The 17,194-nt window shown below is 43.1% G+C and overlaps 1 protein-coding gene and 1 long non-coding RNA gene across 5 annotated transcripts in view; one reads left to right on the forward strand and one right to left on the reverse strand.

The window, feature by feature from the left end:
* Positions 1 to 4,203: 4,203 nt before the first annotated feature.
* The window catches only part of Prkacb (protein kinase cAMP-activated catalytic subunit beta), a 94,931-nt gene continuing 81,940 nt past the window's right edge, over positions 4,204 to 17,194 (reverse strand). For all 4 annotated transcript variants that reach the window (XM_031375784.1, XM_031375783.1, XM_031375785.1 and 1 more), the window contains exons 9-10: positions 12,752 to 12,916; positions 4,204 to 7,355 (exon numbers count right to left, since the gene is read on the reverse strand). In XM_031375784.1, coding sequence (XP_031231644.1) covers positions 7,230 to 7,355; positions 12,752 to 12,916 — 291 coding nt within the window. In that variant the 3' untranslated portion in view covers positions 4,204 to 7,229. The remainder of the gene's footprint in view (positions 7,356 to 12,751; positions 12,917 to 17,194) is intronic.
* Positions 7,271 to 10,799, forward strand: LOC116093929. The gene is made up of 2 exons (XR_004119895.1): positions 7,271 to 7,378; positions 10,538 to 10,799. It is a non-coding gene; the product is annotated as an uncharacterized LOC116093929 (long non-coding RNA).

Consider the following 17,194-nt stretch of genomic DNA (forward strand, 5'->3'; position numbering starts at 1 on the left):
GCAGTGAGTGCTGGGCTGATGAGCATGCCTACTGCAGTGAGTGCTGCAGTGAGTGCTGGGCTGATGAGTGTGCCTGCTGCAGTGAGTGCTGCAGTGAGTGCTGGGCTGATGAGCGCCTGCTGCAGTGAGTGCTACAGTGAGTGCTGGGCTGATGAGCGCCTGCTGCAGTGAGTGCTACAGTGAGTGCTACAGTGAGTGCTGGGCTGATGAGTGCCTGCTGCAGTGAGTGAGTGCTGGGCTGATGAGTGCGCCTGTTGCAGTGAGTGCTGCAGTGAGTGCACCTGCTGCAGTGAGTGAGTGCTGGGCTGATGAGCGCCTGCTGCAGTGAGTGAGTGCTGAGCTGATGAGTGCGCCTGTTGCAGTGAGTGCTGCAGTGAGTGCTAGGCTGATGAGCGCCTGCTGCAGTGAGTGCTGGGCTGATGAGCGCCTGCTGCAGTGAGTGCTACAGTGAGTGCTGGGCTGATGAGCACCTGCTGCAGTGAGTGAGTGCTGGGCTGATGAGCGCCTGCTGCAGTGAGTGAGTGCTGGGCTGATGAGTGCGCCTGTTGCAGTGAGTGCTGCAGTGAGTGCTAGGCTGATGAGCGCCTGCTGCAGTGAGTACTGGGCTGATGAGCGCCTGCTGCAGTGAGGAGTGCTGGGCTGATGAGCACCTGCTGCAGTGAGTGAGTACTGGGGTTCTTTCTAAGATGTAGAGGGTTAGCTAGTGAGTGTCATCCTGTCCTGTTCCTGCTTTCCCATCCACAGCCCAGGAAGACTGAAAGCTGGAAGACAGAGTCCTTGTTGGGCTTGTTCCAGTGCTGGAGAGTGTTTACTGAATGTCAGTCAGTTCTGAGGAAAGGGCTCAGAGGCAGGCAGGGGCACAGTTCTGATGGCATGCTCCGAGCTTCTAGAGCTCACTCAGAAGACACCAAGTGGATTTGCTGCTGGCGTGTCCTTATTAAACCTGCTTAGCACCGATTGGCCCGTCTATGATCGGCCAGTGAGAGGTCTGGATTACCAACAACCTCCTGAATATCTAAACGAGACTCATGACTCCCCCTCTTTACCAAAACTCATAAGGAATACAAACAATGCTGCAAAATTTGAAGGAAAAACTATCAAATAGCCTCAGATTCCAGATCAACAGTAACCTTCCTGGGAACACAGAGAGACAGAGCTGAGGAGAGTGCGTGAGGACCAACCAGAGAACAGTAATCTTCCAGAACTGTACACACTTAGGAAGATATCAGAAAGAATCCAACTTCAGTCATGCTATAAAACAGTTTGCCGGAAGAAACTGAAGTAACAATTGAAAGGGCAGTTTGCAGCTACATTACTTATGTATTTGTGTGTGTGTGTGTGTGTGTGTATGATGACGGGGGGGGGGGCGCACACTTGTGGAGGCTGGAGAACAACTTGCAGGGGTTGGTTCTCTCTCTCCACCATGTGGGGCTTGGGGATCTGATGCAGGTGATCCATCAGGTAAGTGTCTGTATTCCCTGAGCCTTCTTGTAGCATTGTCACTGGGTTTAACACAGTAAAAACCTGAAATGGAAATCAAAACCGATAAAGTTCCCTTCCCTACAATAGATTTACGAAATCACAACAAACACTTGTGGGGTTGGAGCCATCTTTCAACCGCAGGTCTAAATTTAGACAGTTAGTTGACCGCTGTCCACAGCCAGGCAAAAAATGGATGTTTTAGTCATCTCTCATTTCCTTCTTTTGTGGCCCTCAAGGTTTTTCTTTCCTTTTTTTTTTTTTTAAAGTCTGTTTGCTAAAGTTTGAATCACATCAGCTCTATAACTACAGTGAACACAGCTGCTTTGTTTACACTGAGCCATGGTCACCTGGTTCCCATCATTGCTAGCCACCCAGTTCTTTTTATCCATGCCACTTGGCTATGAAGGAAGGGCTGAAGGATTTTTCACTCTTCTGTTTACTTAAAGGAACCTGTCTTGTGACTTTTAAGTTCAGTGCCATCTTAGCTGGATACAATACTCTTGCCTCATACATTTCTGTCCTTCACCAGTGTAGCCACCACATAGTTTGAGTGTTAGACTTGATCTCTTTCCTGCTCTCGTCCTGGACTAGCTTGACTGCTTGTTGGCTTGTTTGTTCATTCATATTGACAGTTTTACACATTCCAGGCTGGCTAAGGACTTACTTATACAGCTGTGGATAACCTTGAACATCTGATCCTTCTCTTCCCACTTCTCCAGTGCTGGGAATACAGTTGTGTGGCACTACACAGGGTTTTATTCAGTGCTAGGGATCAAATCTAGGATCTTGCAGATGATTCTTCACTGCTACCATCTCTATAACCTCCTCCAGAAAAATTAGATAATTATGTCCTATAGTGAAATCAACATGCTTGTTCATATTTACCACTTTTTAACATTCTTCCTAGGGGGCTGGAGAGATGACTTGTTAGTTAAGAGCATTTGCTGCTCTTGCAAAGGACCCAAACTTGGTTTCAAGCACTCATATGGCAGACTTCAACCACCTGTAACTCCAGTTTCATGTCTACACAGGCATCTGCTCTTACCTGGGTATACCCTTCACAGGAACACATACGCAATTCAAAATAAAACTTACCCTCTTAAAGAGAATTACGGTGGTGGAGGGACTTAAGGATGTTCAGCTGGTCACAAAAGATGGGACGTGAGCCTGGGTTAGCTAGACAGGCCTCAGATGATCACAAGGCAGTGTTCTCTCTTGGAGTTGGGAACCAAACCCTAGGCCTTGTACACATAGGGAAAAGCAAAACCCCTGAGCTTTAGCCCAGTGAGCCTTGCTGTGGATAATAGGCAGCTGTGGAGTAATACACCTACTAGCTTAAGTCACTCAACTTATAAAGATCTGTTAGAGCAGCAACAGAAAACTAATACCTTTAGGTCATTACCCCTTCTCCTAAGAAAAAAACAGGGGAGGAGGATTCAGCTAGAGTTATAACAGAATCAGTGAACGTAAGTTCAATGGAATTAAAGTGCTGTGATTTTTCATGTTCAATTTGAACTGCTCTAAGAGATAAGCTTAATACTCAGAGACAATCTACCTGGGAGTTAACAGGGATTTGAGTGCCCCGTGTTCTCCGACTCCCAGTGTCCCAGTAGCTCTCCTAGAGTCAGGAGAGAAGGCACCTTGAGCTTCATGAATGTACCACTCTCTCCACCTTTTAAAATCCAGTTCAGTTCTGGCCAAGAGCCAGGCACCTTTCAGAATATGGGCATATGCAGTTGGTTCGGTGGGTGTTTTAATTTGCTAGCACATCACAGCAGGGCTCTGTGGACTGCTGGCGCTAACTTCTTGCAGTTCTGGAGTCTGGGAGTCCAAGACCAAGATGTGGTGGAAGTGACTTCCGTGGAGATGCCGCACTCATCAGCTGGTCTCAGCACAGGCCTCATCATGTGTACATCATCATGCTTGGGTAACTGCTCAATTTTGTTTATAACACAATTTAAACGGAGACCCTCTAAGCACAAAGACTATTAAGCATAATATAATCAGAAAAGCTAAAATGAAAACAAATGTTCATCTTTACATACAACATTTGTGCACAAAAGAAATTTCATTATTAGATCTCAAATAATAACAATAGTTATAGGATAAAGACATGCCCAGAGTTTTACTTAAAAAAAAAAAGAGAGAATGGGAATTTGTATTATTTGTATTAAGCCCTGATAATGACTAAAATACTTAGTACTGGAAACAGAAACAATCATGTTAGAAAATGCATCAAGTGTTTGCAAAGATCATCAAATGGAATTGCAAGCTATTAAAACAATTACCTAAAACTGGTAATTCCTCCAGGCAAACTGCTGCTGTAGCCATACATGCTGGACCATAAGGTTTAAGCAAAGGGTAGAGGCGAGCTCAGAGAGGCCCCGAAGAATAAAGTGCAAGCTCCCAGCTCACTGCCAATGAGAGTGAAGGCCCTTGCAGCACCAAATTCATACATGTATTTCCAATGTCAGGAGCGATCTGAAGCCCAAATGAAGCAGGAAGACTTCTTAGCAACACCAGGTTGTACGTAGCAGTGTCACAATAAAGGTATAGATTGCTGATAGATTTGCTGATTATTCACACTTTATTTTTTGCTCAGATCTCAGCCCCAAAGATCACCCCAGATATCTGAGAGTTAGGAATCCATAACCACTTCTCACGTCAGCAGGACAGAAGCCCAGGACAACGGGCACTGGATAGAAGACTCAACAGCTCTGATCCTTTGAACATACTTTAATTTTGCGGTTATTGATGAATTAAAAAACACATTTTCAGCATTTCCTAGCTATACTAGCGCATAGGAAATTGCACTCTAAACGAAGAACTAGTTAATGAGATAACACACCTTACGTCTTACATTGAAAGCTTACAGTTTACAAGGTGCCTTTACATACATTATTTCATTTGATTCTTACAACAAGCAGAAGGAAAGAAATACAGTCAGTGGGAAAAGATAATTGTCTGCTTTTGGGTTTACAATGAGCATTTTTTTTTCCGACCCAGGGGCAATCAGTACGAGTACACACCAAGAACAAGACAGCAGTGCCCATAAGCCACGGCACCTTTTTGGTAGGCTGGCAGCTTGATATCAAGTGTATACTTAGCATCAGTGAGGGAGTAAGGAATGGGAGAGACAAGGCCTTTATGATAGTCAAAGGATTTTCAGCACATTGTCAAAGGTAAGAGGAAGGATGCGCAGAAATGTGTGACTGTAGAGACTTAGTCCAAAGCATGATATCCGTTGAGAATACTGGCTAAGGAGGGAACCCTGGCCTGACCCGGGGAATCAGAGTCCCACACAGTGCCTGTCTCTGCCCTCTGTCTGTACAATGCCAGAAAGTTCCCCTCTCAGTCCTATCAATGCCATCTCTTGATTTACTGGGCAAAACACCATTTCTTCTGTCTTACGTAATATAATTTGAATAAAATACTGGTTTTTGCCACCGACTTACTATTTCAAGTTTTTAAAGAAAATCTTTTCAGCTGTGGCTAAAAATGGAAATTTTAGGCATGTTAAAAATATTCCAATTTAGTGTACTTGGTTAGTCAGAAATAGACCCCTTGACACAGCTGAAGGTTTGCTCATGTACTTCAAAAGAGACAGTAAAGTGGAATGGCTGGGAAGCCCAGAAACCAACATATGCCTAGGGGTCATCAACCTGGAGAGATTCTAGCTGGGTACGAATAATTTTATAGAAAAAAATATTTTTAGGATTCATAGAAATCTGTTCAGTTTTTTAAAACTAAATTATAATAGTCAAATTGTCATTCCCCATGATTTACTGAAATAATTTTACAATAATATACAACAACGCTACCAGAGAATTTGTAGCATACATAGAACACATGATTAGCATGTTCTTGGGTTTAAATGAAATACAAAAAAGTAAATAAAGTATTTTATACAAATAATGTTTTCAATTTATTAATACGATGATATATCTTTGTTACATAAAACTTGCTACAGCAGAGTATTTCAATTTTTCTTGCACATTTTAAATACAGGTGGACAACTGAAATCATTACTTGTTATTGTGGGACATTGCCATGCAGAAACACTTGACAACCAAAACACATGCAAATAGGTGGAGAGGAGGTCTCAGGTAGGACATCCAATGTCTTCAAGGGCTTGGTGTGTGTGTGTGCATATGAAGGGCTTGGTGTGTGTGTGCGCATATGAAGGGCTTGGTGAAGGTGTGTACATGTGACTAGCAGTGCTGCCAATGACCTACCTGCACCAGTAAGGAGACAGATAGAGACTCTATATACATCAGGGTTTGTTGGACTTAAAACAATCTTAGATCCTTGGAGATTGATCATGAAATGAAATATTTTTAAACTATTTGGGTGAGTGGATTATTTAAGGTAGGTCACTGGTACAGAGATAAAATGAGATGAAAAAATTAAAATGAAAATATAGTAAAAAAAAGTTAAGCCATTTATTCACAAAGAAACACTGAACTAAATGTGCAAGAGTGCTTGAAATTTCCTCATGATGGCAACATTATTAAGTCAATTGGCAAAAAGTATAGAAAAGTTAAGGAAAAGCGAATATGAAAACTGAATCTGCACGATCAGACACTCTGTCTATGGAGGAGAAAGATGAGGTTAGCAGTTCTGACGACTTAAAGATGTCGCGCCTCAACATTATATACAAGTGTGGCAGTTTCCTAAGCTTTGCCTTCTCCTGTCTCTGGCCTGGCAGGGATGCAAGTCAAGGCTGCAGCAGTGCTGCCGCCATCTTCTTCCCTCAGAGGAGGAAGCAAGAGCAGCTGCTCTGCTCTTGTTCTTACCTGTTCCGAACCAAAGCACACGGAAAAGCTCCCTTAAAGGAGAGAATCTCTAAGCTGCAAGCAGGAATCAAGGCTTCTGCTGACAGCATTTATCCAAATCCATGTTTGCTCTTTTCCCTTAAGAACCCGCCCATGAGGACTGAGAAACCTCACAAAGTGTCATTTATCAGTCACACTTTCCTGAAATACTGGCTAAAGTCCCCGTGGAAGAACGAAGGCTTACAAACCTTAGGCCTCTCTCCTAACCCACAGAGATGTTGGGACCAAGGGAGGCAGCTGGGGCAAGGAGCCACGCCCCTCCCTTTTCCTGACAAATGAGGCAGCTGTCTGGTCCCACGAGGAGAAAGACTGGAAGGCCCAGGGGAGTGAAGCCTCGCCCAGGAACCCTCACTGCTCTCTAGGTGCTCTAATGTACTGCTACATCAGCGACCCCTGCAAAGGGCTCGTCAGTTATGCAAATCCCCGTGCTGAGACGACATTCCATCTTCAATTACTAAGAGTTTTGGCAAAACTGAGTCCAAGCTACTCAAAATAAAAATAATCATTAAAGAGTTTATCTTCAAGCCACTGGTCAGCAAAAATATCGCTCAAAACTACAAAAAGCAACATGTAGCTTTCCTTTTAAATATCAAACAGCCATAACACTGCCTGAAACACCAAGAAAAAAAAGGGAGCACTGGTCAGAGAAGTGAATGAGAAGGACGTGGGAGGGTGGAGGAAAACCAAACCGGGAGGACGTGGTGTACACCGCGTGACGGCACAGACAATGCTGCGGAGCGGTGCCTGGGTACACAGGTGGTTGCAGAGCGCACACTGATGACGCAGGAAAGACCTTACGCAGTTGCTGGAATGAAGGATTGGAACCCGCTCCAACAAGCAGGTCTCGGCTCCACCTTCCACCTCCACAGCGTGCAAGGACTGAGTGCGAGCTCGAGGCAATCCTTTTCCTCCCTAAAACTCACAAAATTCCTTTCCACATTTTTCTGTTATAGACACACGGATTTCTTCTTCTTCGTAGTCATCGAAGTTGCTGGTATCGCCAGAGCCTCTGAACTTTGGTATGAAGGGAGCCTCAACCTGTAATTGACATCAGGAGGAAAGTAAGAGAAAGAACAACTCCTCAGACACTTCCAAACACCAAGCACAGTGAATTCCCAGCATGGATCACACTGGCATCTGTAAACACAGGCAGTACTTCAAGTGCGACCCACTGAAAGTTAGCTAGAACCTCAATTTCATTTGAGAACCACCACCAAACACTAGTACAGTTTTCAGGTCAATCAGCAAAAAGCATCAAATTGCCAGCTCCAAGCTCCAGAAAACTTCCCATTTTATTTTATTTTTATCAATTTATTTCTAAGGCTTTCCTTATTTTCTTCAACTCCCTTTCTCCTGCGGTTAATACATTTTACACTTTCAATGTCTTTTCTAATTCCTAAGCTTACTTAAAACCTCTGACTATGAAAAGTCTAAGTTAGAGACATCTCTCAGAACTCAAATTCTAAACATTTTCCTTTTTTGACTCTGAAAGTAAGTCTTTCCATATAATCTTATGGTGTGCCTAAGACCGCAAGGAAAAGCCTTAATAGCAGACATGACTGAGCTCTACACTAGATTTACGATCACACACAGTTGTTTGTCCGTCCCCAAGTCCTCTTCCCCACACTGCAGGAAAGCCAAGGCAGCCATTTTCATTCCTGTTTTAAAGATTACAAAACAGAGCTGACCAAATTTATATCACTAATAAATGACTGAGGCAGGTATCAAACTCTCAAGGGCTTTTTCTTCTGTACAGCAGTGATCTCATTAAGTATTTTCTAGTATATCATTACATGGATAGTTATTTATTTTTTCCATGACTGTATCAATATATCCTAGGTTACAGATAAGATAGACACATGAAAAGAAGGTGACAAATAAGTGTGAGCAGATTCTAATGTTCTCCATTTCCCAGCTGGCCACCTTGCACTATGGCCTGGGACTGCCACTTGTCTTACACAGACTGAGCCAAGCACACGATTGTTTCATTTCTAGCTAGATGGTGGCATAGAGTCAGACGTCTCTAGAGAATGATTGAGCAGCTCCGTTGTCCAGGCCACTTCTTTACTCTGGGCTTTCTTTCTCTTGGGTCCATTTGGCTATTTTGTTGCCCATACACGCTTGCCAGGGGGCTATTTAAATATACTGTCTTATTTTTTTACTGAAACCAATGTGTACATTAAGGTAGCTTTTCCTTTTTTGTGCTTTTGCTGCCCTCACACCCACTTCACTAACTAAGATTTAGCTGTCCATCACATGCTTCCCAGGATGACCTGGCCTGCTGCCATGCGTCACTTCTGGGTACTCAGTGTACTATCTGGGATGAGTCAAGCCCTTTCTGAGATACATGAAATCTACATGAGCAGGAGGAATTCAGTTCTATTACAATTTTAGAAAGATTATTAACTCACTGTGTGATACAGATAATTATTATGTTTGCTGAGTACTAGCAGAAAATTTTATTTAAAAAATATTAGGATGAAAAGATTCAAAATGTATCAGAGCTCTTGTTTTTTGAGACAGGGTTTCTTTGTGTAGCCTTGGCTGTTCTGGAACTCACTCTACAGACTAGGTTGGCCTGTTTTTTCCTCTCAAACATTGGGGTTAAAGGTGTGCACCAGCACACCAAGCCTTATACATCAGAACTATGAAATACTAAGAAGCCAGGCTGTGGTGGCACACAGCTTTAATCCCAGTACTCAGGGGGCAAAGAGAGGAGAATCTCAGTGAGTTCAAGGACAGCCAGGTCTTCAGAGTGAGTTCCAGGACAGCCAAGGTTATGCAGAAAAACAACCCCTCCCCCACCAAACTAACAAATCACAAAACATGTCACAGAAATACATACTTAAGTACAGCACTGACTAACAATAAATATAATAATAAAAATGATAAAACAATAATGATTAACAGTAGGGATAATTTTACAGAAAAATGTCAGTTTCTAAAACTGGCTAGATTAAAGGAATTTTTTTTTCTAAAATTTACAAGGGACAAATACAAATAATTCTGTATAAGGAAAGTTGCAACTATATGGGCAACTTTAAAATTGCTAAGTAATGCCAGAAAAATATTTGAATAAATATGTTTAAAAATAGAGTCAAATGTACGATAGTTTAGTACTCACAGGGGGCTAAATCAAGGTTACTCAATAATGCTAATAATAATATAGTAACTGGTTAATTATTGTACACTAAAGAAATGAGATCTCTAAGCCTAGGAAGGAAAGAGGTGTCAAATAGATTCTTTTCCAATGGTTCGGTCATGTGTAGTGAGGCACCTGAATGGGATGTGTGCCCAGCAGCAAATGGGAGGGAAGACTGAAGCTCAGCACTGAGGTCATGGCTGGACTGCAGGGATGAGGAATAAGAAAGGAGCTGGAAGACACCCAGTGTCAGCACAGGCCATGTGTGCGTGGGCGGAGCTCACACTTGTCCCCTCACCAAGTTATCCAGCTCAGTCTTTCTCAGCATTCCCTGCTCCCTGTTGAATTCTCTGCCTGACCTGGACTCTAAAGTAATAAAGCTCATGCTTAGTTTACCAGTGCGCTCAAGGCCAGCCTGTAGTGCACAACTCATCTGACTCAGGCTCACAGCTCCCCAGGCCTGGAGTTCAGGGTCTTGGTTGGTCTCTCTCCTTATCTCTTTCCCCCGTCCCCTCCTCTACTTTTCTCTTTTTTCCCCTCTCCCCTTCCTGCCCTTCCCCTCCTTTCTCTCTCTCTCCTCCCTCCCTCCCTCTTCTTTCTACTTCGGTTGAAATAGCCTTCCCCTTTCCCAAATGCTCAAAGCTAGAAGTTACACAGGTGCCCTGTAAAATCTGAATGTTTTATTACATTTGGTATTTAATGCTCTGTACCTCCTTCCTATAATCCCAGCACCTGGAAAGCCAAGGTCAGAGGATTCCCTGCCCCTGGCCCCCCAGAAGGGTTGTTAAAGATAGACCTATGGAGTTACAAACCAACTTGAGTTACAGAGTGAGAATCTCTCTCAAGCAAATGACCCCCACAAAACCCAGGAAAAAAAGAGGGGGCAGATTTTCAAATAGTAATGTGCTGAGATTTGAACTTGGTGAAGCGAGGATCCAACTGAGAAGCTGTGTGGTGGCACTGATATGAAGCTGTGTGGTGGTACTGATATGTAAAGCAGTTATCCTATTGGGGGTCATGTGTTTAATCAGTAAAATGAAAATATAATAAAACAAAACATGCATTCTCCTTTTAACAGGAAAACCTCAAAGACTGATGAGAATCCCTTTTATTAACCATGAAGAACTGTCTTCATTCGAGCAAATCTAGAGAGGCACAAAGCACGCTTATGAGCTGGAAAGCCTGTTTTAATCACCAGGGTCCTTATTTGTGACTACTGAACAGTGCTGAGCTAATGGTGCCCAGAGCACACTCCTTGAGCTTAGCTCTGAGCTTTGGGAGGCATGGTGACTGTACTGTTTTGGCCTTGCTATGCTATAAGCTGAATATTAAAATTCTTTTATAACTTTGTTTTTATAATCTTTTAAAATTTTAATGAATTAGAAAAACTGCTTTCAATATAAAATGGAATATTAAATTATTTTTCCTCAGGAAATGGGTTCTGCAGTTGTTCATCATGAAATGTGGCAAGACTCTGAAACATCAGAAGCTGTGGTTTTTGTGGGGGTGGGGAGGGGGAAAGCTAAATATATACAATTTATCCAAGTTATTTTTAACTTAGCATTCTAGAGTGAAAGGAGAGATAAAATCTTTTCTCAAATTTCCCAATTTATTACCATGGCAAAGTAATTACTATTAAGTAACATACTGGTGTTACTAAAGCTGTTAGCACTGAGAACCTGGGAAATACAGCTAGTCTCTTCAAAACGCTGCTGGCCAGCTACAGCCGTTAGAGAGGAGCTAAAGTTGCATTGTTCACATCGGTTGCAGTTCTAACACGTAAGAGTCTTCTGGGAGGCACGGAAGCAAGCAGATAAGACCATCTAGCCACTCAGGTGCACAGCACTCACTAGATGCCTACGAACTTTATTAGCACCACAGGCTGATTTGCCTTCCATCCCTTGAACTCTGAGGTCTGAACCTCACTAATCATTTAGCACTTTGAAGATACCTAGAACCAGCACAGGGCCTAAGCTACTATGTGGAAGAATGCTAAGCAAACCAATAAAGACCGGAGGACACACATGAAGGACCGCTGCACGTGTGTAGAGACAGTGGGGGACAGTTACAGGTGTGTAGAGACAGCGGGGGACAGCTGCACGTGTGTAGAGACAGTGGGGGACAGCTGCACGTGTGTAGAGACAGCGGGGGACAGTTACAGGTGTGTAGAGACAGTGGGGGACAGTTACAGGTGTGTAGAGACAGCGGGGGACAGCTGCACGTGTGTAGAGACAGTGGGGGACAGCTGCACGTGTGTAGAGACAGCGGGGGACAGTTACAGGTGTGTAGAGACAGTGGGGGACAGTCGCAGGTGTGTAGAGACAGCGGGGGACAGTTGCAGGTGTGTAGAGACAGCGGGGGACAGTTGCAGGTGTGTAGAGATAGCGGGGGACAGTTGCAGGTGTGTAGAGACAGTGGGGGACAGTTACAGGTGTGTAGAGACAGCGGGGGACAGTTACAGGTGTGTAGAGACAGCGGGGGACAGTCGCAGGTGTGTAGAGACAGCGGGGGACAGTTGCAGGTGTGTAGAGACAGCGGGGGACAGTTGCAGGTGTGTAGAGACAGCGGGGGACAGTTGTATGTGCAGAAAGATGGGTTTAGTGAGGGACTGAGCAGCATGCAGCACATGCACCAGTGGCTCTGGCCTGGGAGAGGGTATAAAACAAGGGAAGTAAAGTTTCTGTTCTCAGGAAATATGTTAAACTGAGAGAGAACAGACAGAACAGCAAGAAGGACAAGCTTCAGAGAAACTATCAGTGAAGTAATGGTTGACTTCTTAAGCACTCAGTGGACTGCGGAGGGTCAGCAAACTGGGGAAAACCTCTGGGAGTGGAGAGGCAGACCCGCGCAGCCGTGCTCTGTCAAAAGCTTGGATCTTTCTGGGGAAACCCCATTGGAAAGTCGCAACCTTGGTAAATGTCCACCGCAAGGCTAGAATGAGAGGAAACAATCCCAGAACTGAAGTTGATTTCTGTGCTGGGAATGGCTATATGCTGATTTTGGATTCTATTCATTTATACATTATCTTTTAAATGTAGCTTTTATCAGTTCTGAAATGCAACCCTGCAGAGTACTGTCTAAAATCCATTTCTACAGTATTGTCAAGAGCTAGTATGGAGAGAAAAATCTACAAGGGAAACCATACATGTGTTCTTTCTTATCTAAGAGAAGTTCCTTTGAAATCCTGCAGGGAATTAGTTTAAATAATTATAAATATACTAAAGTTGAAAGCATCTCTGTGACATGATGAATCACACCTTCTCAAAGGCATTAAGGAGGAACAGAGCCATACCTTTCTCTGGTAAATAGCAATCCAGTCAGTCGTGGCAAACCACTTGTGGGTCTTTATGTCACTCACACCGTTCTTCAGGTTCCCGAATCGCTTTGTCAGATCCACCTGCAGCAGGTTCCGCAGAAGGTCCTTGAGATCAGAGCTGAAGTGTGATGGGAACCGGACCTGCAAGAACACAGCAGGAAGTGAACCACACTCATGGTTGCTGGACATTTCTGTTCTGATTTCATATATGCTTTCTTTAGTGGCCGATCACTAGGAAACCAGGAGAAGGTACTGTGACTTCCGAATACTTCTCCTAACACACCAGTGTCTGCAGGCATCTTAGAGCGTGAATGTGATTTAGGTAAGAGCTAAAACCTCCCTGCAAGCCTTGCTTCAGTTGTGGTAGGAGACAAAGTGGTCTAAAGCTTAAAGCACACGTGCACTCACCCAACACTATCAGAAGAGAGATCCCCTTGGGCCTCATTACAAAACCTTTCAGAGATGTACAATTTAAAGTTGTAATCTAAGTGGAACATGTAGCATATGAAAAACATTAGTAAATATGTTTGAAAAGAGATCTACTAAAGAAGACTCTGAAAAGGGCTCTAAATACCCACACTGCCTTCCTCAGAATGAGAATCCATTATATTTATTAGACATAAACCAAAAACTTGTAAGCGGAATTTTGCTATTGGGAAATAACATAGCAATGCTAGGAATACCCAGGAGACATAATATTAAAAATGCAGGTTTGGGGGGGCTTAGGTATGCTATAGCGCCCACTTTACAGGCACGGGTAAGGCAATTGACATGTGCGATGACCAAATTGCTTGCTTAAGACTGCAGACCCAAGAGGTAGAGCTGCAGCTGCAAACAGACATTTCGACATCAGCACATTGCCCTGAGCCACCATCATGACTAACAGACTAAAATGGTATCCAGAGGTATGGAGAAGGCTGAAAGTTTAGACATAAAAATGTTCTGTAACGTTCACCTTTCCTATTAGAAGTAATCACTACAAGATGAGGAGTATCTACTGTCTACTGTAAAACCAGCAAGACAGCAATCAATGAAGTGAACAAGGTCTCAAGAGATGAAACACAAAGGGAGTGCTGAGGACAAGGATGGCAAGCAGAGGACCTTACACTGCCACTACACAGTGTAAGGAGGCTGCTCTGCAGCAAATGACAGCTACACAGCTCAGCTCCATCAACTGGGATCTGGCAAAGGAGCCGAGTCATCCCAAGAGGTCCTTGCATATTCCTACCCGCGGAAGTACCGTCACCATCACCTGGGGTCAATCAACAGTTTGCCTAAGGAAAACGTGACCCATAAGCCCCACGTGAAAATGTTTTCTCTCAGTGGATCCTAGGTTTTTATATAGGCCTGTGTGTGTGTGTGTGTGTGTGTGTGTGTGTGATGGGAGAAATGAGCCTGAAGTTAAGAAGGAGACAAGAAGGGAAACAAAGACAAAGGGTGTAAATATGGTTCAAGAACAAGATGTCCGACAGATCACCCTGACAGGGAAGAAGATCTGACCTAAAGGCCCACAGCCATGTGAGAATCATGCACATCTGTTGGAACCTACTTCTACAGAAGACCCTGAAACAACTAGCCTTGTGGGACTGAGCAACTAATAAATGCTTGGACTTCCCATTCACAGCTGCCCACTGTTGGGTAGCTGGACTACAGATAGAGGTGATGAATCAGATCCTCCCCTGGCAGAGGGAAGAGGAATAATCTTCCAGGAAAGACCCTAAGATCTGCATATCTGCAACATCTTTTGCTGAACCAAGGACTTTCTAAGGTGGGACCAGCCGGAAGCACGGGCCTCAGAAGTGGCAGGGTAGCTGGCACAGGATCCTTTCTACCTCTATCTACACCTAGGAGGGACAGCAGATCCACAGCTCTCTCTGGCCCTTCCATGCAAGCGGAGAGCTTGCCTCCAGGGAGTGTTCCAACCCAGGGACTCAGTCTATATCTAGGAGGAACAGCAGACCCACAGCCTTCTCTGCACCTTTCCTGAAAGTAGAGAGCCTGTCTCCAGGGTGTGCTCTGACCCCAGGACTCAGGAGGGATGACTGATCCACAGCCCTCTGCACACGGGTCTAACCAGAGGAGAGCTGATCTCCCAGAAGTACTGACACAGGCTTACAGACCCACAGGAGGAATAAGATCCAGCCAGAGTTAGCAAGAACATCCAACACCAGAGATCAACAGATGGTGAAAGGCAAACGCAAGAATCCTACCAACAGAAACCAAGACTACTTGGCTTCATCAGAACCTAGTACTCTCACCACAGCAAGTCCTGGATATCCCAAAACATCAGAAAAGCAAGATTTGGATCTAAAATCATATCTTACAATGGTGATAGAGGAATTTAAGAAGGACATGAATAACTCCCTTAAAGAAATACAGGAGAACACAGGTAAACAGGTTCAAGCCTTTAAAGTAGAAACACAAAAATCTCTTAAAGAATTACAGGAGAACACGAGTAAGCAAGTAGAAGCCCTTAAAGAGGAAACACAAAAATTCCTTAAAAAATTATAGGAAAGCACAACCAAACAAGAGAAGGAATTGACCAAAACCATTCAGGGCCTAAAAATGGAATTATAAACAGTTAAGAAATCACAAAGAGAGACAACTCTGGAGATAGAAATCTTAGGAAAGAAGTCAGAAGCCATAGATGCAAGCATCACCAACAGAATACAAGAGATAGAAGAGAGAATCTCAGGAGCAGAAGACACCTTAGAAAACACTGACACAACAGTCAAAGGAAACACAAAATGCAAAAAGTTCCTAACCCAAAACATCCAGGAAATCCAGGATGCAATCAGAAGACCAAACCTAAGGATAATAGGTATAGAAGAGAGTGAAGACTGCCAACTTAAAGGGCCAGTAAATATCTTCAACAAAATTATAGAAGAAAACTTCCCTAACCTAAAGAAAGAGATGCCCATGGACATACAAAAAGCCTATAGAACTCCAAATAGACTGGACCAGAAAAGAAATTCCTCCCGATAGATGATAGTCAAAACACCAAATGCACAAAACAAAGAAGGAATATTAAAAGCAGAGAGGGAAAAAGGTCAAGTAACATATAAGGGCAGACTTATGAGAATTACACCAGACTTCTCGCCAGAGACTATGAAAGCTAGAAGATCCTGGGTTGATGTCACAAATGCCAGCCCAGGCTACTATACCCAGAAAAACTCTCAATTACCATAAATGGAGAAACCAAAGTCTTCCATGACAATACCAAATTTACACAATGTATTTCCACAAATCCAGCCCTTCAAAGGGTAATAAATGGAAAACTTCAACACAAGGAGAGAAACTACATCCTAGAAAAAACAAAAAAGTAATCTTTCAACAAAACTAAAAGAAGATAGTCACATGAACAGACTACCAACTCTTAACAACAAAAATAACAGGAAGCAACAATTATCTTTCCTTAATATCTATTAATATCAATGGACTCAATTCCCCAATAAAAAGACATAGACTATCAGACTGGGTATGTAAACAGGACCCAACACTTTGTAGCACACAGGAAACCTACCTCAGTGACAAAGACAGACACTACCTCAGAATAAAAAGCTGGAAAACAATTTTCCAAGCCAATGGTCCCAAGAAAAAAAGTTGGAGTAGCCATTCTAATATCAAATAAAATTGACTTTCACCCTAAAGTAGTCGAAAAAGATAAGGAGGGACACTTCATACTCATCAAAGGTATGATCTACCAAGATGAACTCTCAATTCTGAACCTCTATGCTCCAAATGTAAGGGCATCTACATTCATAAAAGAAACTTTACTAAAGCTCAAAGCACACATTGTATAGCACACAATAATAGTGGGGGATTTCAACACCCCACTCTCTGCAATGGACAGATCATGGAAACAGAAACTAAACAAAGACACAGTGATACTAACAGAAGTTATGAAACAGATGAATTTAACAGATATCTATAGAACTTTTTATCCTCAAACAGAAGGATATACCTTCTTCTCAGCACTTCATGGTACCTTCTCCAAAACTGACCATATAATAGGTCACAAATCAGTCCTCAACAAATAAAAGAAGACTGAAATAATCCCTTGCATCCTATCAGGGTCCTTGATCACCAAGGACTAAGGATGCTCCTTAATAACAACATAAACAATAGAATGCCCACATACACGTGGAAGCTTAACAACACACTACTCAATGATAACTTGATCAAGGAAGAAATGAAGAAAGAAATTAAGGACTTTCTAGAGTTTAATGAAAACGAAGCCGCAACATATCCAAACTTATGGGACACAATGAAAGCAGTCCTAAGAGGAAAACTAATAGCTTTAAGTGCCTCCAAAATAAACTGGAGAGAGCTTATACCAGCAATTTGACAACACATCTGAAAGCGCTAGAACAAAAAGAAGCAAATTCACCCAAGAGGAGTCAAAGGCAGGAAATAATC

This window comes from Mastomys coucha, unplaced genomic scaffold (assembly GCF_008632895.1).
Source record: "Mastomys coucha isolate ucsf_1 unplaced genomic scaffold, UCSF_Mcou_1 pScaffold16, whole genome shotgun sequence".
Classification (NCBI taxonomy): Eukaryota; Metazoa; Chordata; class Mammalia; order Rodentia; family Muridae; genus Mastomys; species Mastomys coucha.